General features: G+C 45.5%; 1 protein-coding gene across 3 annotated transcripts in view; it reads left to right on the plus strand.

The window, feature by feature from the left end:
- LOC117356327 (ATP-dependent 6-phosphofructokinase, muscle type-like) overlaps nt 1-25,362 on the plus strand; it is a 240,359-nt gene that overhangs the window by 199,399 nt on the left and 15,598 nt on the right. For all 3 annotated transcript variants that reach the window (XM_033935393.1, XM_033935395.1, XM_033935394.1), the window contains 4 exons: nt 6,731-6,883; nt 20,643-20,807; nt 22,410-22,471; nt 24,654-24,765. In XM_033935393.1, coding sequence (XP_033791284.1) covers nt 6,731-6,883; nt 20,643-20,807; nt 22,410-22,471; nt 24,654-24,765 — 492 coding nt within the window. The remainder of the gene's footprint in view (nt 1-6,730; nt 6,884-20,642; nt 20,808-22,409; nt 22,472-24,653; nt 24,766-25,362) is intronic.

Genomic DNA, 25,362 nt, shown 5'->3' on the forward strand with positions numbered 1-25,362 from the left:
TTGGAATTGCATCACATGTCGGCTCACCTACATGATCCATCTCTCTTTCAAAGGATTCAAAACCTCAAGTATGAATATAACACTCTTCTCTCACATAAGGCTAGACAAGATCTTTTTGTATCTGCTTCAGGGCACTATATAGGGGATAATCAGATGGGCAGACCTTTGGCGAGATATCTTAAGTCTAAATCTAAACGACTTCATATATCAGCTGTCCAGACTCCCTCCGGTCAATCTGTTACGTCCCGCTCCCTAATCTCCTCACAATTTGAAGCCTTTTATACTGACCTCTACAAGTCGGACTTCTCATCATCAGCTTTGAACATAGATTCTTTTTTGACCTCCATTGATCACCCAACTCTACCGAACTCTCTCAAATCTGATCTTGATGCTCCTATCTTACTCTCTGAGATAGAGTTAGCAATCTCTTCATTATCTAATGGCAAGGCGCCTGGCCCAGACGGGTTCACCAGTGAATTCTTCAAAAAATTTTCTACCCTCATGGCTCCTCACTTACTCACGTACTATAACTTCCTCCATTCTACACCTGATAAACAATTCAACTTTGCTGAAGCCACTCTCATTGTTATACCCAAACCGGACAGAGATCCTACTTTGGTTAAAAATTTTCGACCCATTTCTCTCCTCAATCTTGATTATAAGATTCTGGCCAAACTCCTTTCCAATAGACTTAATGGAGTAATCTCATCTCTTATACACAAAGACCAAGTAGGCTTTATTAAGAATAGATATATTAGCGATAACTTACAACTTTTTCATCACATTAATGCTCACGCTAAAACTTTGTCTTGCCCGGTCGTTGGTTTAGCCATAGACGCTGAAAAGGCTTTTGACCGTGTGGAATGGCCTTTTCTGTTCAAAGTCTTACAATGGTTTAATTTTGGCCCACTTTTCATGGACTGGATCAAACTCCTATATCGACAACCTTCTGCCCGTATTTTGATCAACAACTCTCTATCTAATAGAATTATCTTACACAGGGGAACACGTCAGGGTTGCCCACTTTCTCCCCTATTGTTCAATTTGGCTTTGGAGCCCCTCTTATCTGTTGTTCGGCAATGTCCCTTAATTAAAGGCATTGCTACTGCTTATCGACAAATTAAGCTAGCGGCGTATGCGGATGATGTCCTTCTTTTTCTTCGTGACCCATTGGATTCTCTTCCTCCCCTTATTAACATCGTCTCGCAATATTCCCTGCTCTCCGGGTACTTAGTCAATTGGGAGAAATCAGAGCTTTTTCCCCTCAATGATCATGTTATCTCATCAGACCTCTCACATCTACCTTTTAAATGGTCCCATGAGGCCATTAAATATCTAGGCATATTAATCCATAGGGATCCTAGTACTATTCAAGATCTCAATATATCTAAGATTAAAAATCTGATTGAAAATACTTTGTCCAGGTGGTCCCCGTTCTACTTATCTTGGTGGGGCAGGATTGCTTCTATTAAAATGACTTTAGCCCCTCAAATCAATTACACCCTCTCTATGCTCCTCTTTCTTTGCAAGAAGTCGCTGTTTCAATGGCTTAATGCCAAAATCTCCTCATTCATTTGGAACAAAAAGAAGCCTCGCATAGCTCTTTCTAAGTTGAAGGCCTCTAAAATTAATGGAGGGTTGAATCTACCTGATTTTTATTTTTATCACATTGCCTCGCTGGCTAAATATGGAGCCCACTGGGTGTATAATTCACACCTTCAAGATTCTCCATCCTGGCTTGAAATGGAAAGATTTCTATGTGCACCTAAACCTATCTCTTGCTTAACAACTATCTCTATCCCTAGATCACTGAGGAGATATTCCCTGTTCTATGCAACGCAGCGTGCCCTGCACCTTTTGGATACAGCAGCAGAAATTTCCATCAGGGATAGCCCTGATATGCTCCTTTGGAATAACCCAAAGATACGGTGTGATGGTAAACCTGTATCTTGGAAACATTGGCAAAAAGCTGGAATTTGGTTCCTCCATCAGCTAGTCATGCCTACATCTCTGATTCCTTTTGCTACACTATGTTCCGTATATCCACTTTCTCTGTCTGCATACTCACAATGGCTTCTGCTCTCTAGCGCTGTTTCTGTCATGTCAGTTCGATATGATTTCCAGGTATCCACTTCCACTCTACGTCATTGGTCTAAACTGTCCCTACTGGGAGGAAAGGCGATTTCTCTTTTTTATGCTGTTTTAAGAGATCACTCCTTCATCTTTTCTCACCATTCTATGCAACACTGGAATTCCATGATATCAATCCCGCTCTCGAATGTAGATTGGGATCTTTTTTGGTACTCAACGAATCGGCCACTCCTGTCCTCAAGAGTTTCACAGTCCATGTTTTTTCTTATGTGGATTGCAATATGGACCCCATTTCGCATGTGGAAAGCCAAACTGAAGTCGGATTCCTCATGTTGGAACTGTTCGAAAGAATCTGGTACCTTGGACCATATGCTGTTCCTCTGCCCTGAGGTTCGTTCTTTCTGGACTCGCATTTGGGCTACAGTTCAATCCATCACTTCTTGTTCCACTGATATTTCCATGGATGTTATCATTCTTCGATCTCAACACCCCTGCTTTGCTCTGTCGAAATGTCCACCCAAGCTTATTGACGCTATGCTGGTGACTGTCCTTATGCACATTTTAAAAAACTGGAAATCCACCTCACTGTTGGACTACACCTTTTGGTGGAATTCTCTAAGCTTGTACTATAAATATGAATCCTTTGCCTTTGAAAAGAAATGCTTATCCAAACTGTCCTCGGGAAAGACATGTCCTCCATCTCCATGGACATTTCTTGATCAGTATGTTCACTCTACTGGATAGACACTCCTGTCTTCTTCTTCTTCTTTCTCTTCTTCTTTTCTTTCTCCCCTCCTTTTTACTTCCTTCCTTTTCTCTTTCTCTCCCTTTCTTCCTTCTCTTGTTCTTTCCTCTTACACTCCCTAGCGGTGTATACTATACTCTGATTGAGTATTAATGATTATAGTCTTCTGCTTACTTGTTCAGAGATTGACTTCATTATGGTGGACTAAATTGTTTGTTACTCTTTTGTTTAGCGTATTTTGCTGCATGTCCTCTGTTTTTCTTTGTACTTACACTGCTTTTGTACTACAAAAACTTCAATAAAGAAATTGAACTTAAAAAAAACAAACAAACTGGAGAATATATTTCTTCACACATAACATGTAATTAAACTCTGGAATTCGTTGCCAGAGAATGTAGAGAAATAAGCTTATCCAAATAAGATTTGGATAATTTCCTAAAGAAAAGCTCATAGGCCATTATTGAGGAAATCCACTGCTTATTCCTATGATAAGCAGCATAAAATTTGTTTTACTACTTGGGATCTTGCTAGGTACCTGGGTTGGCTGTAAGGATGCTCCCCCACAATGCACCCTAAGACTTGGGTTCAGTACCCTCAGAGAGGTTCAGCAGGAAGTGAAATTAATGACAATGGCAGCCAAGAGTGATTGCATAATATACTGTATATTGTGTAGAAATAGGCTTAATATAACATAGATGAAATGCTTATAAGAAAGATACATTAAACATATGCTTGGTTATTATGTAGCTGCTTCTTGTCTTGTGAATGATAGAAAAAAAGACAGGTTTTCCTTTGCATCTCTGAATAGGTGAGAGGCTGAGAGAGGAAAATAAGCCAGAATTCAAAGCAAGAAACAGAGGGAAGATAGAGGGAGGCAGGGATTTGTGTGTGTTTTTATAAGCTGAAGATAGAAAGAAGAAGGAAGAACCTGGAAAAAGCAGACAAGACGTTTTGTCTGAATGCTGCTTTTGTGTCTTCATGGGTGGAGGTTTATGAGGTGTGAAAAGGCTAGAGAGAACAAAACCAGGGATGAGGCCTGTCCCTCCTAGGCTTGAGTTTATTTTCCAGTATTTCTCTGTGACACCTGGCTTCTGACTGAAATAATGGCTCTTGATGGACACATTCTATGAACAGCGTCCTGATTGTAAGTGGCGGTAGGCATCCTACCACTGTCTAGCCAGCCAATTGGGACACATGTTAAAAACACACACACACAAACAAAAAAAATACCTGAGGCAAGCTGCCTACATTGTAGGCATCTTTGAGAGCCTAGGGAGGTGCTTAGGGCTGCCTAAGCTTGACTAAGGCTAGGCATGAGCATGGTTTTCACCCAGAAGTAGCCTTAAGCGAGCTTAGGTGGTCCTAGGCATCTGAAATGTAGGCCAGCAAAATGTGGTCTACATTTCAAATAGACGCAGCTGCTGAGCTGATCGAGGCAAAGGAATCTCCCTGCTGCGATCAGTTTAGTGGCTGTGGCAGGGAACATTTTTGTTCCCCCCGCGAAGATGACCAGCAGGAGGGATGCTCACTCCATCCTTCCTGAAGCCCCCACCCTCGAATGTCTACAGCAGGAGGCATGCCGAATTCCTCCTGCCGCTACCACCCCGATACATCCTTGCAGGAGGGATGCTCAATCCCTCCTGCCAGAAACCCCCCCCCCTAAGATCATCAAAGAATGGTGGGCCTTCCCCTTTCTGATGCATCGTGGGATTCACCAGGGAGGTGCCTAAGGCCCTGATTGGCCCAGGCACCTAAGGCCCCTTGGCCAAACAGAATCTTAGGCCACACTCCCAGTGCATTCTGGGATGTACTAGAAGTGGCCTAAGATTCACACTTTTATTATATGTGCATCACCACTTATTCTTGGTTATTTTAAATAAATATATATATATTTTAAATCTTTTCTCTTTCCATTTTTTAAGATGCTATAAGACCCCTGAAGAAAGCATTTTTATTTTGCCGAAACACGGTCCCTGTTGGGTCATTTTTATTTTATACCTTGTTTTTTATTCTGTGGGTCACTTGTGACTGTATACACCCTTTATGAATTGTTTTAAGATTATTGTTTTTAAGTTATTTGGACACCTGTTACAAACTGGTACATCATAGAAACATAGAAAGATGACGGCAGATAAGGGCTACAGCCCATCAAGTCTGCCCACACTATTGACCCTCCCTATTAAGTCTAATGACCCCCTTAAGTATAATTGTAACTACTGCCACTCTACTGACCCGTTCTTTCACGTCTGTACCCTGGAGACCCTATCCCTTGGCGTGACCCTCGTAGGGATCCCACATAGGTATCCCATTTATTCTTGAAGTCTGAGATGCTGCGTGCCTCGATCACCTGCACTGGAAGCTTGTTCCAATGCTCAATCACTCTTTCTGTGAAGAAGTACTTCCTGGCGTCACCACGAAACTTCCCTCCCCTGAGTTTGAGCGGATGACCTCTTGTGGTCGAGGGTCCCTTCAGAAGAAAGATATCATCTTCCACCTCGACCCGTCCTGTGTTGTACTTAAATGTCTCAATCATGTCTCCCCTCTCCCTACGCTCTTCGAGAGTGTAGAGCTGCAATTTGCTCAGTGTTTCTTCGTACGGGAGATCCTTTAGCCCCGAGACCATCCTGGTGGCCATCCGCTGAACCGACTCAATTCTGAGCACATCTTTACGGTAATGTGGCCTTCAAAATTGCACACAGTATTCCAGATGAGGTCTCACCATGGTTCTGTACAATGGCATCATGACTTCAGGCTTCCTGTTGACGAAGCTTCTCTTGATACAACCTATCATCTGCCGTGCTTTAGATGAAGCCTTCTCCACTTGAGTGGCTGCTTTCATGTCAGCACTGATGATTACTCCTAAGTCTCGTTCTGCCGTAGTCCTGGTTAAAGTTTCTCCATTTAGGGTGTAAGTTCTGTAAGAATTTCCGTTACCGAGATGCATGACCTTACATTTCTTGGCGTTGAAGCCCAGCTGCCAGTTCGAGGACCAACTTTCTAAAGTACGCAGGTCTTGCTCCATAGCATCCTGTAGATTATAGCCGTTTACTATATTGCATAGTTTAGCATCATCAGCGAATAAGGTTACCTTGCCTTGAAGCCCTTGAGTCAGATCCCCAATGAATATGTTGAAGAGGAGTGGGCCCAGGACTGAACCCTGTGGCACTCCACTAGTCACCTCCGACATTTTAGAGAGGGTACCGTTAACCACCACCCTCTGAAGTCTGCCACTATACCAATCTTTAACCCATGCAGTTAGAGTCTCTCCTAATCCCATCGATTTCATCTTGTTCAGCAGCCTGCGGTGTGGGACGCTGTCAAACGCTTTGCTGAAGTCCAGGTACACGACGTCCAAGGACTCTCCTGAGTCCAGTCTTCTTGTTACCCAGTCAAAGAAGCTGATAAGATTGGACTGGCATGATCTACCCTTGGTGAATCCGATCATCTGTTCCACAATCTTTTTGTTGTTTTGCTGTTTAATTTCTTTGTGGAACCTTTTGGTACTATTTAGATTTTGTTGTTTTATATTTTGATACCCACCAGCAGATTTTGACTTTCTTTCACACTAAAAAGGAATTTAAACTGCTTTGTCGCCTCTCTGTCACCTAGAATATGTTCATGCTTCCTTTACATATACTGATATTTGTCAACATTTGCTTATTTCTAATCTAAGGAAAAAGGGGTTATCCTTGAAAATTCATTATAAACTGCATTGTTAGCCAGTGAAAAAGGTATCACCTTACTTCCTTTGTTTTTGTTTAAATTTTATATATTACCTTAAATCAGCCACAAACCGATGGTGGTTCTAGCCATTCCTGAAACAGTTGTTTGTTATTGATCTGTCTGTAGTGTCCTGCTAATGCTGGGAGGGGGATTCTTTCTTTCTGACTAAAGGCTTTTACCGGCAGTCTGGAGCTGATGGATGGCCGTGCTAAGTATGAGGAGTTGTGTATCCCCATTGTCGTCATTCCAGCAACAGTGTCCAACAATGTCCCCGGGTCAGATTTCACCATCGGTGCTGACACTGCTCTCAATACAATATCCACGGTCAGTAACCAGTCTTTTTTTTTGGTCTCCTTCCTTAGAACTGAGTGTATATGGAGTGCTTTAAATGATGAGCATAGATCTGGAATATAGTGAATGCTAGCACCTGTCACCTAGTCAAATAGTAATGGTGTGCAAATCAGTCTGCCAAAAATATGAAAATGACTGTAATTTTTTTTTTCTGTCTAGGGAAAATATTGTACACTGACCTTAGCTTTCCAACTCATACAAGCAGTAATAATTTGCATGCTGGTCACTTACTGTTTTTAAACTGATAGTTTTTTTTTGTGGATACATCTTTTGCAGCTTATTTCTGCGTAGTAGGATTATAACAAATCAATATTTAATACACTCTGCAAACTGTTCTTTTGAAACACAGTGGGTTTAAAAGGGTTAGGCAATTCTTGGAGGAACAGGCCATAAATCATTAGCCATGTACTGTAGGCTTGGAAAAGCCACTGCTTATACCTAGATGTAAGTAACAAAGATTGGACCTACTATTTGGAGTTATACCAGGTACTTGTGACCTGGACTGGACATGGTCAGAGACAGGATGCTGGACCTGATTGACCTTTTATCTGACCTAGCTTGGTACATCTTATGTTCTTTACCATGTGCATAGCATAAAAAAGTACAAAACTTTTTATTTAATAACCACATACAGTAGTAAAATACATTATTTTTGCATGCTTTATGGACATAACTTTGTTTTTCACAACAATCCTATCAGTGGTGCTTCCCTAAAAAGCAAGAATTAATTTAGAAAAATGGAGAGCAACCTGATGGAAAGGAATGGGGAGAGAGAGAGGGGGGGAATCAAAGGGTGATAGGAGATGAAGAGGTCCTTAGCAGGAAAGGAGCAAATGGATAAAGCTTTAGATTGGTAAACAAGGAGTTGATGCAGCAGAACATGGTAGGATAGGGAAGAGAAAAGAGAAAGAGATGATCTTGAACTGGGAAGATGAAAGGACAATGACAGAGGTTGAGGTACCTGAAAAAGATGTGGGGGAGTTAGAGAGAAATTAAATGGGATAAGTACAGAGAAGTCTGGGGGAATATAGGTTGAGATAAACCTGGAAGGTGAAAAAGGGAGGGAGGGAGGAATAAGTAACAGAATGTTGATGGATCACATCATTTGTAGCCCTCTTTGTAAATTCTAAGGCAGTAGCGTACCAAGGGGGGGGTCCGCCCCGGGTGCAGGCTTAGGGAGGGTGCACAGCCGGCCAGATCCGGAAAATTCAGTGGTGAATTTGAAACAGCTCCCTTTCTCCCTCCCTGCCCCTTACCTCATGGCCGCGAGTCTAAATTACCTTCTTACAGCAGCTGGAGTTGCGTGTGGCTGCCGTAAAGGTCATCTCTGACGCAACCGGAAGTTGCATCAGAGACGACCTTTACGGCAGCCATACAGCAGCCAGTTGCTGTACAAAGGCAGCTTAGACGTCGCCGGCCACAGGCAGGGACTTTTGTCAGACCGGGCCTGTTGTCCCGGGGGGGGGGGGGGAAGAAAGCGCCACGAAAGTAAGGGGCAGGGAGAGAGAAAGGGAGGAAAGGTGGGGTGGAGAGGAAAAGACGCTGAAGGGAAATGGGTAAAACAGAGGGGGGAGAAGGACGTTGAAAGCACATGGGGAAGACAGGGGGGGGAGAAGGACGCTGAAAGCACATGGAGAAGACAGAGGGTGGGGAAGGATGCTGAAAGCACATGGGGAAGACAGAGGGGGGAGAAGGACACTGAAAGCACATGGGGAAGACAGATTGGGGAGGATGCTGAAAAGACATGGGGAAGAGAGAGTGGGGAGAAGATGCTGGCAGGGAAGAAGACAGAGATGCCAGACTATGGGGGGAGCAGAGGGAAGAAGATGGGTGCCAGACAAATGGGGGGGGTGAAGGGAGAGGCACAGTAACAGAGCAAATGGAAGACGCTGAGAGAAGAGAGACAGTGGATGGAAGGAATTGAATGAGAAGATGAGGAAAGCAGAAACCAGACAACAAAGGTAGAAAAAAAATTCTATTTATTTCCTTTTTTTGCTTTAGGATAAAGTAGTATATTAGTTGTGTTGATAAAAATTTATAAACAAAGCCCTGCCAGCTGAACATCTCTTTCTCTAGTTCAGCAGCCAGAACTTTGATTTATAAAGAAGGAATAAGCTAAATATTGCAGTACTGAGGCTTGTATGGATGCTGTGGGGACGACGGGGATGGGGCGGTGACGGGGACAGAATTTTTCCCCATGTCATTCTCTAGTGCTGATCTCAAACAATCAGGTGGGTTGGCATTTGCTCTGGAGTGTGTTCAAAAGACAGCACAAAAATTAAAAAAAATATATCCTACTACTGTAAAACAGAAACCCCACATATAATTTTTTGGTCTGCTCAATCCATACCTTTTTAAAATCTCTGTGTCCCAGAGCATCTACACATGGAACAGCAGCTTTCTAAAATTAATTTATTTATTCACATATTCCATAGTATTAATAAACATAAGCATAAACCTAAACACATATAAACAAAACCACTAAAACAAAGAACGTAGTATGGAGAAAATACTGAGCAGGCTACTAATAAAAAAAATAGTATGTTCATGCTTTAAAAAGCAGAACTTTTAGTTTTTAAACAGCTTGGTATCATTAACATTCCACTCAAAAGGTCCACCAAGAAACTACATTTGGTTTCTTTGAAATGTACTTTAAACATGGATAGGATTGACAGCCTTTGAGTACTTTCTGATCCAAGGCTCTGGAAGGGCTGTGTATCTTGAGGAAAGAAAATTGTGGGGCATTAGAATTAGAAATGAGATCTTAAATATGATGTGATTATAAATTGGTAACCAGTGCAAGGTATTAAGAATTGGAAAGACATAGCTAAAATTTATCAGTATTGGTTCAATCAATCATTTTGTCAAGATTGGATTATTGTAACTCAATGTATTTGGGCCTTTCAAAGGCTAGTCTGTAGAGACTTCAACTAATACAGAATACTGCAGCTAAGCTTATTTTTGGTAAGAGTAAATTTGATCATGTGACCACTCTGCTCAAGGAATTACATTGGCTCCCAGTGTATCTCAGAATTCAATTCAAGTGCATTTGTATTGCATTTACGATCTTATTTGGCATTTTCATCATTTTGATTCCTTTAGACTGGAATGTGCATAGGTCTCATCTTCCCAGAAGTTCTCAAAAATTAAAACTTACATTTCCCTCTCTCAGTGATAAAAACAGAACCTTCAAGAGATTTAATCATTCTTTTGCTTTTAAATTAACCGAACTACATTAAGAAGTTTAGGTTCTTTTGCTTTATTCCAGAAAGCTCTGAAAAACTTTTTGTTTGCTAAACATTTTGGAAACTAACTATTCTAGTCTACTTTTCCTTGTCAAGTTTATGTATTATGTATTACATTACTGTTAACCGAGTCGAGCACCTTTTGGTTGATGACCCGGTCTATAAAACTAAGTTTTAGTTAGTTAGGGCACCAACCAAAAAACATACTGCTGTATTCTTTACCAGCTGTAAAAGTTGTAAAGCAAGTCCAAGGTGACTAATGCAGGACCTTTTACATTTAGTCAGAACTAGGCTCTGTAGAACCATTCAGAAGTTATCCACAGCTAGCATATGTTTGAGGTTAATGAAAAGTCTAAAGCAAGAGAAGGTTGCCTGCATAATTGCTTTCAATTGTTGCTTCATAGTAAGAGAAAAATCCAATATTACACCCAAAGTCTGCATCTGATGAGAAATTTTTAAAGAATGATTGGTATAAATTAAAACAGGAAGAGGACATTCATAGATGGAGCATGACTGAAGACAGTGATGTCGGACTTCAATTTAAAGACAAATGATTAGAACTCATTTAGCCAGCCAGTCTGCAAACACTAGGAACAATATCGCCAAAGAAGTGAAAAGAAAAACTGAATATCATGTAAATGATGCTATTTGCAAATGAAAATGCTTCTAAAATTACCTCCTTAGAATAGTGGCGTACCTAGCATATGTGACACCCATCATTTATTGGCACCCCCCATCTGTACAAAAAACATGATTTTTAGTAACAAGCCATACGTCATACATGAGTACCTAGGAAAAGGCAGCATCTTACATACTGCAGTGAGCAGTACAACATCAATACACCCATTGTAAAACTAAACAAGCTAGACTAGTACAGATCAATCCTACACCGTCAATCCTAACAGAAAACCATGTCTTTCGAACACACAGAACACAGAAAACACCTTCGCCTAATATGGAATATGTCATCACAAACTAACCCCTCCCCCTTTTACAAAACTGTAGTGTGGATTTTAGCTCATAGAATTCTGAGCATCAGAGCTGCTACCACCACGGCTGGCGCTAAAAAACGCTCCACAGTTCTGTAAAAGGGGGTGATAAAATAGAAATACATAGACAAAAGTTAAATTGAACCAGCAAGAAGCTGGACTCTGCATACAATGCAACACCACAGAAACAGTGACACATGTCTCCTAAAGCAATAAATAAATGCTGCTGTCGATCACCAATCCCCATCGGTTGTGCATCTTGTGCCTGGGGGCTGATCATCCCACTGATTCCTGCCCCTGGTGCGCTACTTTTCAACATCGTGCTCTGCGCCGTCGTCGGGCCCGTATGGCAGACCTCTTTGCAGTAGAGCAGCCCTCAGCCTCGACGTCGGCTTCGGCCCCGGCCTTGACCTCGGCCTCGATGACCTTCGCCCCGCCTTGGCTGTCTTCGGCCTCGAAGACCTCGACCGCGACATTGAAGCCCTCGGCTCTGGGTAAGTCCCTCTTCCTTCATCAGGTTCTACACCAGCAAAGAAGCCATCCTCGGGGGTGCTGGCCGGGCATGGTGGGAGTTCCTTGCCTATGGCCTCGGCTAAGCCCTCTAAGTCTTCGGGACGTGCCTTCACCACGCGGGAATACTCCGTGTTGAGGTCGCCCTCGGTGGAGTGCACTGCGGTGTCCGACATGCCCTCGATGCTGTCGGTGCCCGTTTTTCAGGACATGCTCCGGGCAATGATCTCCTCGGAGCTTTCATCTGCTTTGGCCCATCTGCACCCGGCCTCGACCTCGTGTGCGCTGAACCAGCCTGAGCCCCGCGTCGAGGCGCCTCGGGGCAAGGTGCGCCGGTCCAGGCGTCTCTCTTCCTCGTCGGAGTCCTCGCCCCGGGCCTCGAGGCGTTCTTCGCCCTCGGGGCGCCAGGAGCTGAAGCACCGGTTGAAGCCTGCTTCGGCCTCATTCCGGTGGCTGGCTAAGCGCGCCCGGGATTCCCCTCTGAGACGGGGCCATTCCCCGACGGCTCGCACCGCAGGACCTCTGCGGGTGTCGGAGTTGTCTCTCGCCAATCCACAGTTGTTGCTGACTCCTCCTCGGTCTGGGGCTCTGGGCCGGGGTTCTCGGCTATCTCCGAGGGAGTCAAGGGACCGGTCCCCGATCCATCGTAGGGGTTCCTCGAGGCGCCGTAGTTCCTCAACCCCCGGTATGCTCTCTGAGTGCGGTCTCCTGGGGTTCTGAGCATGGGGGTGCGGAGAGGGAGCCTCGTTATTCTCGGGAGGCTTCCCCCTCTTTTCTGTGGAGGGGCAGTCCCGTTCAGCCACCCCACCCCCCTGGGGACAAGGGAGCCGTTCGTCTGTCCTCTCACAAGGTTCGTGCAGGACATGGGGCGTGCGCTTCGCCTTGACCTCCAGTCGGACTCCCGATACACAAAAGAATACCTGGAGGAATTGGACATGCCATCTCCGCCTCGTGAATCTCTTAGGCTACCACTGAACCCGGTGCTCCAGCAGGCCTTTATTCGCAACCTTGAGACCCTGTATGCGGTCACTGCGGTTCCCTCGAAGATGGAGTCCAAGTATAGGACGGTTCCTTGCCCGGGGTTCGAGCGAGCACAATTGTCTCACCAGTCTTTGCTGGTTGAGTCCTCGCTTAAGAAGTCTCACCCGTCCCGCGTTTCGGCGGCAGTTCCACTGGGTCAGGAGGGTCGGACTCTGGATAAATTTGGGAGGAGGCTCTACCAGAATTCAATGATGGCGAATAGGGTGCTGAACTATTCGTTCGGTTCGGTCTTTGCCCACCTTTCAGGCGGACTTGCCCACCTCCCGCCAGATTGCGTTTGGGCAGCTGATCGAGGCTCTGTCCCAGCTGCGTCTCCACCTGTTTCATGCCGCGTATGATGCCTTTCAACTCTCGTCCCGGGTCTCCGCCTTTGCAGTGGCCATGCGCCGGCTGGCGTGGTTACGGCTGGTTGACATGGATCCTAATCTCCAGGATCGCCTGGCCAACCTGCCCTGCATTGGGAACGAGCTGTTCGATGACTCCATAGAGGCTGCTACTAAGCGCCTTTCGGAGTATGAGAGATCTTTTGCTTCACTGGTGAGACCGAAGGCAAAGCCGACTCCCTCGAGGCCCTATCGGGCCCCTCCCCGGCGGTATCCTCAGAAGACGACCCCGGCATTCATGCGTCCGCCACTGAGACGCCAGCAGGCGCATCCCCGGGCTTTGCCAAAATCTCAGCCGCCAGCCATGGCCAAGCCTTCCCCATCTTTTTGACGGTTCGGGTAGATGGGGGCGGGCCCCCTGCGCGCTGGTGTCAGACCCCCTTCCAATCAGGGGCCATCTCAGAGCCTTTTACCCTCGTTGGGAGAACATCACATCGGATGCATGGGTCTTGGGCGTGATTGCCTCTGGATACTCCCTGAATTTTAGGGAGGTCCCTCCCGACAGTCCGCCAAGCGCGTGTCCTTCCAATCGGACGCAGTTGCCCCTACTTCTCTCGGAGGCTCGGGCACTTCTTCACCTGCGGGCGGTGGAAGTAGTCCCCCCTTGTCAACAGGGGCAGGGGTTTTACTCCTGCTATTTCTTAGTTTCAAAGAAGACCGGGAACCTGCGTCCGATCTTGGACTTGAGACACCTCAACAAATTCCTGGTTCAGGAGAAGTTCCGGATGCTCTCCCTTCCGGTTCTTTATCCCTTGCTGAACGAGGGGGACTGGCTCTGCTCCCTTGATCTGAAGGAGGCCTATACACATGTTCCGGTGCATCCTGCTTGTCGCCGGTTCCTTCGGTTTCAGGTGGGGGACCTGCATCTACAGTACATGGTCCTTCCGTTTGGGCTGGCTTCATCCCCAAGGGTGTTCACGAAGTGTCTCGTGGTAGTGGTGGCGGCCCTGCGGTCGCGGGGCCTGCAGGTGTTCCCCTACCTGGACGACTGGTTGATCAAAGCACCGTCGAGGGAAGGGGTTATCTCAGCGACCCGACAGACTATTACATTTCTTCAGAGTCTGGGGTTTGAGGTAAACTTCCCCAAGTCCCAGTTGTGCCCCTCACAATCCCTACAATTCATCGGGGCCGTGCTGGACACAGTTCATCTTCGTTCGTTCCTCCCTCCTCCTTGGCTGGCGGTGCTCGTCCATATGAGCAGGCAGGTTTCTCTGCTGTCCTCGGTCTCGGCAAAGCGCATGATGATTCTCTTGGGCCACATGGCCTCCACGTCCATGTCACACCGTTTGCCCGGTTGCACCTGCGGATCCCTCAGTGGACGTTGGCCTCTCAGTGGCGTCAGGACCAGGACCTGGTTTCCAGTCCCGTTGCAGTGACTCCCTCTTTGAGACGCTCGCTCCGTTGGTGGACCAACTCTTCCAATCTTTCCAGGGGTTTGCTCTTTCTCGCCCCTCCACACCACAAGGTCCTCACCACGGACTCTTCCGAGTATGCTTGGGGGGCTCATCTAGATGGTCTGCGAACTCAGGGACTGTGGTCGATGGAAGACCGTCGCTGTCACATCAACCTGTTGGAGCTTCGGGCCATTTATTTGGCCGTTGTGGCTTTTCGCCATCTGCTTCAGGACCGCGTGGTCCTGGTCCGCACGGACAATCAGGTGGCGATGTATTACGTAAACAAACGGGGGCACGGGGTCCCGGTCCCTGTGTCAGGAGGCTCTTCATCTTTGGGAGTGGGCGATTCGCCACAACATCTTTCTTCGTGCAGTTTACATACAGAGGGTGTGGAACTGTCTAGCAGACAGGCTGAGCCGCCTCCTGCAGCCGCACGAGTGGTCTCTTCATTCCCGGGTCTTGCGCCGGATGACCCCTCAGATAGATCTGTTCGCTTCTCCCCTCAATCACAAACTGCCTCTTCTGTTCCCGGATGTACTTCCCGAATCGTCTCGAGGCCGATGCCTTCCTCCTCGCTTGGGAGGGGAAGTTCCTTTACGCGTTTCCGCCTTTTCCTCTGATCTTGCGGATGCTAGTGCATCTCAGGTCTACGCATGCCACTCTGATCCTGGTTGCTCCTCGGTGGCCTCGGCAGCCGTGGTTCTCCCTGCTTCTTCAACTCAGTGTCAGGGAGCCTCTTCTTCTGCCTGTTTTTCCCTCTCTGCTGTCTCAGAGTCGGGGTTCGCTGTTACATCCCAATCTGCAGTCTCTACATTTGACAGCTTGGTTCCTTTCCACCTGACTTCTCTTCAGTTCTCTCAGTCGGTCAGAGAGGTTTTGGAAGCTTCTCAAAAGGTTTCGACTAGGCTCTGCTATGCTCAGAAGTGGACTAGATTATCTTCCTGGTGTACTTCGAATCATCTAGAACCCTTGTTGGCTCCTGTGTCCTCGGTTCTAGAGTATTTACTTCATTTGGCTCAGTCCGGACTTAAGACAAATTCTATTCGGGTGCATCTTAGCGCGATTGCTGCCTTCCATCAGCAGCTTGATGGGAAGTCCCTTTCTATTCATCCTTTGGTTTCTCGCTTCATAAACCATCCTCCTCTCAAGCCTTCCTGGTGGTTTGGGATCTCAATGTGGTTCTGGCTCAACTTATGAAACCTCCGATTGAGCCTATGGATAAATCTCATCTAAAGTTCCTCACGTGGAAGGTGATCTTCTTGGTTGCGCTCACTTCTGCTCAAAGGGTTAGTGAGCTTCAGGCTCTGGTGGCGGACCCACCTTTTACTGTATTCCATCATGACAAGGTGGTTATCTGCACTCACCCCAAGTTTTTGCCTAAGGTGGTGTCTGATTTTCATATCAATCAGTCCATTGTTCTTCCGGTGTTTTTTCCCAAGCCCCATTCTCATCCTGGGGAGGTGGCGCTTCACACTCTTGACTGTAAGAGGGCGTTGGCTTTTTATCTTCAACGCACTCAGTTTCATCAGAAGGTTCCTCAATTGTTTTTGTCCTTTGATCCTAATCAGTTGGGACGTCCTGTTTCCAAGCACACCTTGTCCAACTGGTTGGCGGCTTGTATTTCTTTTTGCTACGCTCAGGCTGGTCTCGCGCTGCATGGTCGGGTTACAGGGCATAAGGTCCAAGCGATGGCGGCTTCTGTCGCTTTCCTCAGGTCAACGCCTATCGAGGAGATTTGCAAAGCTGCCACTTGGTCTTCGGTTCACACTTTCACCTCACACTATTGTCTGGATACTCTGTCCAGGAGCGAAGGCCGGTTTGGCCAGTCGGTTTTGCGTAATCTGTTTTCTTGAATTGCCAACTTCCCTCCGTCCCTTTTTTGATTAGCTTGGAGGTCACCCACATGTGAGAATATGCTGCCTGCTTGTCCTGGGATAAAGCACAGTTACTTACCATAACAGGTGTTATCCAGGGACAGCAGGCAGATATTCTCGTAACCCTCCCGCCTCCCCGAGGTTGGCTTCTTGGCTGGTTATCTAAACTGGAGACCACGAGAAGGGGATGCACCCTCTAGTGGAGCAGGAAGGCACACATGCGTGGTGCAGCACAGCAAACTTGAATCTTCAATCAAGTTTGCTTGAAAAGCTGTCCGCGTCGGGGCTCCGTAGATGACGTCACCCACATGTGAGAATATCTGCCTGCTGGATAACACCTGTTACGGTAAGTAACTGTGCTTTATGTCAACAAGGAAGGAGAACAGGGTCTCTCCTCTGTCAAGAGGCTCAAAAGATTTGGAATCGGGCAATTCCTCGCACCATCTTTCTCAAAGCAGTTTACATACAAGGGGAAAAGAATTCTCTAGCAGACAAGCCCAGTCGCATTCTTCAACCACATGAATGGACTCTGAATTTAGCAACTCTGCATTCCATTTTCTCCCAATGGGGAACGCCTCGAGTAGATCTGTTTGTGTCCCCCCACAATCACAAGCTACCCTGCTTTTGCTCCCGGCTCTATTCACCTCATCACCTTGAAACAGACACTTTTCTCCTGGATTGGACAAGCATGTTTCTGTATGCGTTTCCACCTTTCCCTCTTGTTCTCAGGACACTTGTCAAGCTCAAGCAGGAGTCTGCCACCATGATTCTTATAGCTCCTCGGTGGCCCAGACAACCATGGTTTTCCCTTCTACTTCAATTCAGTACCAAGGAACCAATCTCTCTACAAATTTTTCCATCCCTTCTCACACAGAGTCAAAGTTCTCTCCTGCATCCCAACCTTCATCTCTGCACCTGACAGTTTGGTACCTCTCGGGCTGAGTTCTGCTGACCTTCACATCTCTCAGCTTGTTAGTCTAATTTTAGAAGCTTCCAGAAAACCATCCAAGCAACAATGTTATAGCCAAAAATGGACAAGGTTTTCTTAACAACCGAAATCCATCTCGGTTTCCTGAATCTTGAATTATCTTCTCCATTTCTCTAACTCTGGACTCAAATCTACATCTGTTACAGTTCATCTTGGCGCAATCACAGCCTTTCATCAGTCAGTGGATGGTAACCCTCTCACTGTCCATCCTCTCATTTCCAGGTTCATGAAAGGACTTTTCAATGTCAAACCACCTCCGGTAGTATGGGACCTTAATGTGGTTCTTGCTAAGTTCATGAAACCTTCATTTGAACCAATGTCTACAGCTCATCTTAAATTCCTCACTTGGAAAGTCATCTTCCTTATTTCTCTCACTTCTGCCAGAAGGGTGAGCAAACTTCAAGCATTGGTGGTGGATCCACCATTCACAATATTCCATCATGACAAGGTGATACTTCTCATTCATCCTAAGTTCCTACCAAATGTGGTCACTGAATTTCACCTCAATCAGTCAATTGTGCTTCCAGTATTTTTTTCCAAAGCCTCAAACTCATCCTAGAGAGACGGCTCTTCATACCTTGGACTGCAAACAAGCATTAGCTTACTATTTGCAAAGGACTAAATTACATAGATCGTCTCCCCAGCTTTTCATCTCCTATGATCATAATAAGTTGGGGCATCCTGTTTCCAAGAGAACGATATCCAACTGGTTGGCTGCATGCATCTCATTCTGTTACACTCAGGCTGGGCTGCAACTGGAGAGTTGAGTCACAGCCCATAAAGTTCGAGCATTAGCAGCTTCTGTAGCTTTTCTCCGTTCCACTTCTATAGGGGAAATCTGCGGCTCCTCAGTTCATACATTTGGTCACTTGGTTCTCGGTTCATACATTCACCTCACATTACTGTCTGGAATGTTTTTCCAGATGGGATGGGCACTTCGGCCAAACAGTATTACAGAATTTATTTTCCTAAAGAAAGGCCAACACTCCTTCTATCCCAGTCTAGTTAGCTTGGAGGTTACCCACATGTGAGAATATGCTGCCTGTTTGTCCTGGCCATTTGGCCTTTATCTGCCGTTATGTTTCTATAATGGTTACTGCGGATTGGCAGACTAGATGGGCCATTTGGCCTTTATCTGCCATCATGTGTCTATGTTTCTGTTGTAACAGGTGTTATCCAGGGACAGCAGGCAGATATTCTCACAACCACCCACCTTCCCTGGTTGGCTTCCTAGCTGGCTATCTGAACTGAGAAGCTGTGTAACTGCGTCGGGTGGGAAGGCATGTATGGAGTGTGGTTGGTCGCAAACTTCTAAAGTTCTTAAAATGGCGATGCACTTGGAACATTCCATACCGGGACTCCATGGATGATGTCACCCACATGTAAGAATATCAACCTGTTGTCCCTGGATAACGCCTGTTATGGTAAGTAACTGTGCTTTTCATGCAGAAAATACCTAAAGTGCATTTATTGGGTTCCATGCAAGCTCCACGTAATAAGCCTCCAGCAGACAGCTGATTAACTGGCAGCCCCTGCCTAATAACTGCTCCCACTCCTCTTAGTTCCTTTTTCAGGGAACTAAAACTAGTGAACCCCTAGGAGTTCCCCACTCACTGCTCCTCTACACCTTTCTTAGTTGGTTTCCCTCTTGAAGAGGAAAGACATGGCTCCTTCTTTGAAACTTTTGTACTTAGAAACATAGAAACATAGAAGATGACGGCAGAAAAGGGCCACAGCCCATCAAGTCTGCCCACTCTAACGACCCCACCCCCTTGAATTTACCCCCCTAGAGATCCCACATGTGTATCCCATTTCCTTTTAAAATCTGGCACGTTGCTGGCCTGAATCACCTGAAGTGGAAGTTCATTCCAACGATCGACCACTCTTTCGGTGAAGAAGAATTTCCTGGCATCGCCATGAAATTTCCCACCCTTGATTTTCAGCGGATGCCCTCTTGTGACCGAGGGACCTTTAAGAAAGAAGATATCAACCTCCACCTCAATACGGCCCGTGATATATTTAAACGTCTCTATCATGTCTCCTCTCTCTCTACGTTCCTCGAGTGAGTATAGCTGCAATTTATTCAGCCTTTCCTCATACGGGAGGTCTTTGAGTCCTGAAACCATCCTGGTGGCCATTCGTTGTACCGACTCAACTCTCAGCACATCTTTTTGGTAATGTGGCCTCCAGAATTGTACACAGTATTCCAGATGGGGCCTCACCATGGATCTGTACAACGGCATTATAACTTCGGGCTTCCGGCTGATAAAACTTCTACGGATACAACCCATCATTTGTCTTGCCTTTGATGAAGCCTTCTCCACTTGATTGGCAGTATTCATGTCTTCGCTAATGATTACCCCCAAATCACGTTCCGCCTTGGTTCTAACCAAGGTCTCACCATTAAGCGTGTAAGTTTTGCATGGATTCCTGCTTCCAAGGTGCATGACCTTACATTTTCTAGCATTGAAGTTTAGCTGCCAAGTCGAGGACCAGTGTTCCAATAGAAGTAGGTCCTGCGTCATACTGTCTGGTAAAGTATTTTCATTTACTATGTTGCATAGTTTGGCATCAAAGGCGAATAATGTGATTTTACCCTGAAGCCCCCGAGTCAGATCTCCTATATAAATATTGAAGAGGATCGGGCCCAGGACCGAGCCCTGCGGCACTCCACTGATCACCTCTGACCTTCACTCCAAAACTCCTACTTGAATCCTATTGGATCACAGTCTGAGTGTACACTTACTGTTATCCTTTGATTGATCCATAGGAGGTAATATTCAGCCCTTAGTGCTAGGCAGCTAGCAAGCTGCTTCCAGCTGTGAGCTGAACTAACCTTGGATATTCAATACCAGCGCACATGTGGCTTCTGGCATTGAATATCATCTGGGTATGGCCGCTGACCTAGACATTAACCAGGCACTGGCTGATATTCAGACTGCTGCTTGGTTAACTCAGTGCATAAAGTTAGGGCAGCTGTTTTGGTGTCCTAACTTCATACGGTTATTTAGCCAGTTAAGGGACTGAGTATCACTCTTAACTGTCTAAGTTGTCACTCTGCCATGGCTTAAGGGCCACCCCTAACTTAGCTGGTTAGGATATGGCCATTTGTGGAGATATTCAGTGGTACTAGCTGTTTTAAGTGCCCACACAAGCAGCTAGCCATTTAAATCACTTTGAATATCTATTCCTTAATTTCTGGATTAGGGACCACAATGTTCTGTCTGCAATGGCAGTGACTTAATATTTTGATGGCTTGCTTCACTGGAATAACTAGTACTTTTCTTTGCCAATTTTTTTTTTTTTAGACATGCGATCGTATTAAGCAATCTGCAGCTGGTACCAAGCGGAGAGTGTTCATCATTGAGACAATGGGAGGGTACTGTGGGTATCTGGCGACCATGGCCGGCCTCTCTACAGGAGCAGACGCTGCATATATCTTTGAGGAATCATTTTCAATCCATGACCTGCAGGTAGGCAAAAGGAAGGCACCCTAGTCAGAGGTTGTTTTTTGTGCCCTTCTTCCCATTTAGGCTCCCAGTCTGATTCAAAAGAGCATCATAGATTTGGCGCTTGGGCAGACCCTCTGTTGCTGCCAGCTCTTGCAATGGCCCTGGATAAGAGGGCAATTATGTATGTAAATTAAAAGGAGCCACCCTTCAATTCTGGGTATTGGAAGATTAGGTTTATACCTTCGATAATCTTCTTTCTGTTAGTCCCTGGAGGATTCCATATGTTAGTGTTCAATCCCAACCCGCAGTTGCAGAAATCTACATCTTTTCTTGTCCCTGTCCCTATGCTCCCTCCTCCTTCAGCATTTCTTCGCTTTGTCTATTTCCCTCCCCTGATTGCCCTGTTTCTTATGCTGGATTGTCATTTCCTTCCTCCTGTATTCCTCATCCCCACCCTGAGACAGACAGACAGGCAGGTAAGGCAAGGCACCCCCCCCCCCTCCGAGGCAAGCAGGCAGGCGCACATACACACACACTCCAGTACCTCCTCCGACCTCTCCATGTACCTTTAGTTCCTCCGGCGCAACTTGACAGGCCCGTTCCTCCATGTCCCGCCTGAACGCAAAGGGATTCAGAGGAGCGGCGGTGGAGGCAACTGAGGCCCAGATGTGCCGCCCAGCGCTGCCATGGGGGAAAGGAGGGAAGAGAGCAGGAGGCCGGAACCAGCTGCCACTGCTACTATTGCCACAGCCGCTCGCTCTCTTCAGGCTGCACTGCCATGCCAGGACTCCCATTGCCTTCCGTATCCAATGGCTGCTGCTCACGCCCAGCCTGCGGGGAGTGTGTGAGAAGCAGGACTCACTGTCTCCAGCTGCCTCTCCAGCAGCAGAGTGGCGCACAAGGCTGCCTGCCTGGTCCCGCACCACTTCCCACGAGAATGGAAGTGGCGCGGGACTAGGCAGTCAACCTTGTGTACCACTCTGAAGCTACAGAAGGGAAGAGGAGGCAGCCGTGTCAGTCAACAAGGCAGGCAGCCTTGCGTGCCACTCTGCCACTGGAGAGACAGCTGCGTCCAACAAGGGAGGGCACCGAAATTAAAATAAGGTAATCGGGGATGGGGGGTGGTTTGGATATTCGCTCCATAGGATGCACCCTTTTTTTCCACCCACTTTTTGGGTGGAAAAAGTGCATCTTATGGAGCAAAAAATGCGGTACGTACTTCTCGCTTTAAAATCATTAAATCAGTATCATACCAGCTGTCTAATAAACTTTGTCTTTTCTTACATTCTTTCAATGGTGCAATATCGTTTAGAACCTTATCGCTAAAATTTTTCCATCCTAGGATGAAATTTGGATCTAAGTCTGAGTTAGAAATTAAGCTATAGTGTGTCCAAAATTCTTCTGGGTTCAGTTGTCCTCTTGTCCAAATAGATTTCTCTTTGAAATTGTTCCTTGGTTTCATTTTGGTTTGTTGAATAAAAAAAAGAAAATAAAAAAAATCACTCTGTCATTTTGGCTCATATCGGTGGTTTTACACATTGTATTTAATTGACAAATAACCACCAGGTTTTCTTTATTATACTGTTGTATGCCATAAAACTATGCTTTCTTTTGTTGTCGCAGATAAATGTTGAACATTTGACTGCAAAAATGAAGACGACTGTAAAGAGAGGACTTATACTGAGGTACATGGCATGTTTAGATTCATTGTAAAATAAAATACATTTTTTAAAAAAGAATACAAAAAAAATGCTAGCAAAAGTGTCTCTGAAAAAGACCACCAGGAGAGTTTTGTCTGAAGGTACTATATTTTTAAGAATTAGCTATGGCACTGGTATTATCATATAGATAATATGATATATAGTGCTGGTCACTATCATATAGAGACCCAGTTTCAGTTGCCAGATCTGCTCTTCTGCTCACTAGGGCACAGGTGCAAATCATTTGTATACAAACCCACCAACTCAATTGCTCAATGAGCGATTGAGACATGTGCAGAGCCCTGACAGTAGTGACAGGTGAAGCAGCCTGCTGTCAGGGCTACTGTCGGTTTGGGTTTTTTTTTTTCATTTTTTCTTTTTAATGGCACAGATATTTTGCGTGTATTTCACATGCAAATATCTGCCCAATAAAAAAAAGCCTTCTCCAACGACCCACGACAAAGCCCCCACCCTCCCTCCACAAACAAAAAAAAAAAAATGGCAAGATGGATGTCCATTCCCTCCTGCCACCAGACGCCCCCCCTGCTGCCACCAAACTTATGGCTGGAGGGATGCCTACTCCTTCCTGCCACCAGACGCGCCCCCACCACCGCCAAACTTATAGCAGAAGGGATACCCACTCCCTCCTGCCACCAGACGCCCCTGCCGCCGCAATAAGTTTGATGGCGGGGGACATCTGGTGGCAGGAGGGTGTGGGCATCCCTCCTGCCATTTTTTGGGGATTCGTGGAGGGAGGGGGCTTTGTCGTGGGTCGATGGGGAGCGCTTTTATTTTTTATTGGGCAGATATTTTGCGTGTGTAATACACACAAAATATCTGTGCCATGAAAAAAAAAACCCGGCAGACCTGTCGGTAACACAGTTACTGTCAGGTCTAGAGCAGTCGGGTTTTAGGATCGTAAAACCCGATGCAAAATAGCTAAGCAAATGTAAGTGACTCAATCGCTTGGCTATTTTGAATGGGGTTTTACTAATTTGCATGGCTGGATCAGAAAATGGGCGATCGAGGGGAAAAACACGTGGTGGGCCTTTTTGTGAATCAGGTCGGTTAGCAGCGTGACAGTCGCTGACTTTAGAGAATCAGGACCTTAGTGTCCAGATTTAAGGCCCAGGATTATGGATTCTAGAAGGAGCCCTGGTGCATAGTCCTTGGTAAAGGGCTGTCACAGCATTGATTAGACTAAAGTAAATTAGAAGGGGGGAAAACCCAAGTGGTGAATGAAGACACCTAATACCAGATTTCAGCCCTGGTTCTGACAGAGCTAGAAACACAAAAGAACAGAAAAAAATTCAACCCCCCTCCCCACCCCCCCTCCCAAAAAAGAAAGAAATAGTTAGAAATTCTGCAGCACTATTTTGAAGGTGGGGAATGTTTGCAAGAGTTTTCAGCAGAATATTTCTCTTCTAGAAGCTCAGTTAATTAACCCCCCCCACACACACACACACACCCTATACAAAACTGCGAAAGAGGTTTTTAGTGCCGGCTGGCACGCTGAATGCTCTGTATTGCTCTGATGGTCATAGAGTTCCTATGAGTGTTGGAGCAGTACAGAGCATACGGCGCACCAGCCGGCTCTAAAACCTTTTGCGTGGTTTTGTTAAAAAGGAGGGGGGTAAATTCTTAAGAAGAACATGCACGGTTGCAAAATTGTGCAAGCAGAATAATCTGCAAGCTTTTTGCATGTTTTTCTTCCTTGATTTTACCCAAACATAACGGAACAATATTTGTACTGCCCTTATGGAGCCAGTATCAAGTACTGACCACAGAAATGCTGTTTTAGAATTTTCTGCCCTGCAATATGCACAAACTCTTGCTTTTTCAAATCACTAAAGGGCCAGAGTTTATGCTTTAAAAATGGTAGAATTCTAGACAGGCTAGAGGAAGCATCAAAAGTTATAAGGAGAGTGGTAAAATTCATCTGCTTTCTTTGTAACTTATGCATCTAAGTGGTGGTAGCCAAACAATGAGCAACTTTAAACAGATAAGCTATCTGCTTACTGCTGTTGAATATAAAAATGACTTTAAATGGATAGCTTATCCATTTCCAGTTATATGGCCATCCTGCTACTGAATTTAGGCCTAGCAAGGTTACAAGGTGCCCTGTACTGCGATCCCCAGGTATGAACTGTTTGGTCTTGTGTTGTAGGAATGAAAAAAGTAATGAAAACTACAGTACTGATTTCATCTATAACTTATACTCTGAAGAAGGACGTGGCACCTTTGATTGTAGGAAGAATGTTCTTGGACACATGCAACAGGTAACAGGCTTTGATTTTTCAATGTTTTTTTTCTTTTCTGATTAATTTAGTGCTAGTGAAAGGTTTGTCAGCACTGAAATCCAAAATCCTTAATTTGTGTACAAAACAGATACTACAGTATATGCACTCTCAGCCTTGCTACAGAGAGATGATCTGGGAAGAGGAATGGTTTGATTCTGTCTCTCAGCTGCTAAGTTACCTGCTTCCAGGGGAGAGACCTTTTGGCCACTCCTGGTTTGGAACATGCATCCCAAATGAATGCAATACTTTGAGTTATGCTGTCTTATGATGCATTTCAAAAAGTAATTAAGTCAGCATTGTTTGATAAATTCATTTCCTAAATGTGGATATTACTGTTAACAAAATTTTACATTGAACATATTTTAAAAATTTGTTGTATTTTAATTATCCTTATTTCACTGATTGTCCAGCCTTCTTCTGTGTAAACCGCCTAGAAATTGTTTGATTATGGCAGTATAGAAGAATAAAGTTATATTATATGTTATGTAGCTCCTGATTCTACTGATTGAAATCAGAGCTAGAGGTCCCATAATGCTTTAAGATGAGAATCTTAGAAATCCAGTCCTGGCTCAAAAT

Source organism: Geotrypetes seraphini, chromosome 3 (assembly GCF_902459505.1).
Source record: "Geotrypetes seraphini chromosome 3, aGeoSer1.1, whole genome shotgun sequence".
Taxonomy (NCBI): Eukaryota; Metazoa; Chordata; class Amphibia; order Gymnophiona; family Dermophiidae; genus Geotrypetes; species Geotrypetes seraphini.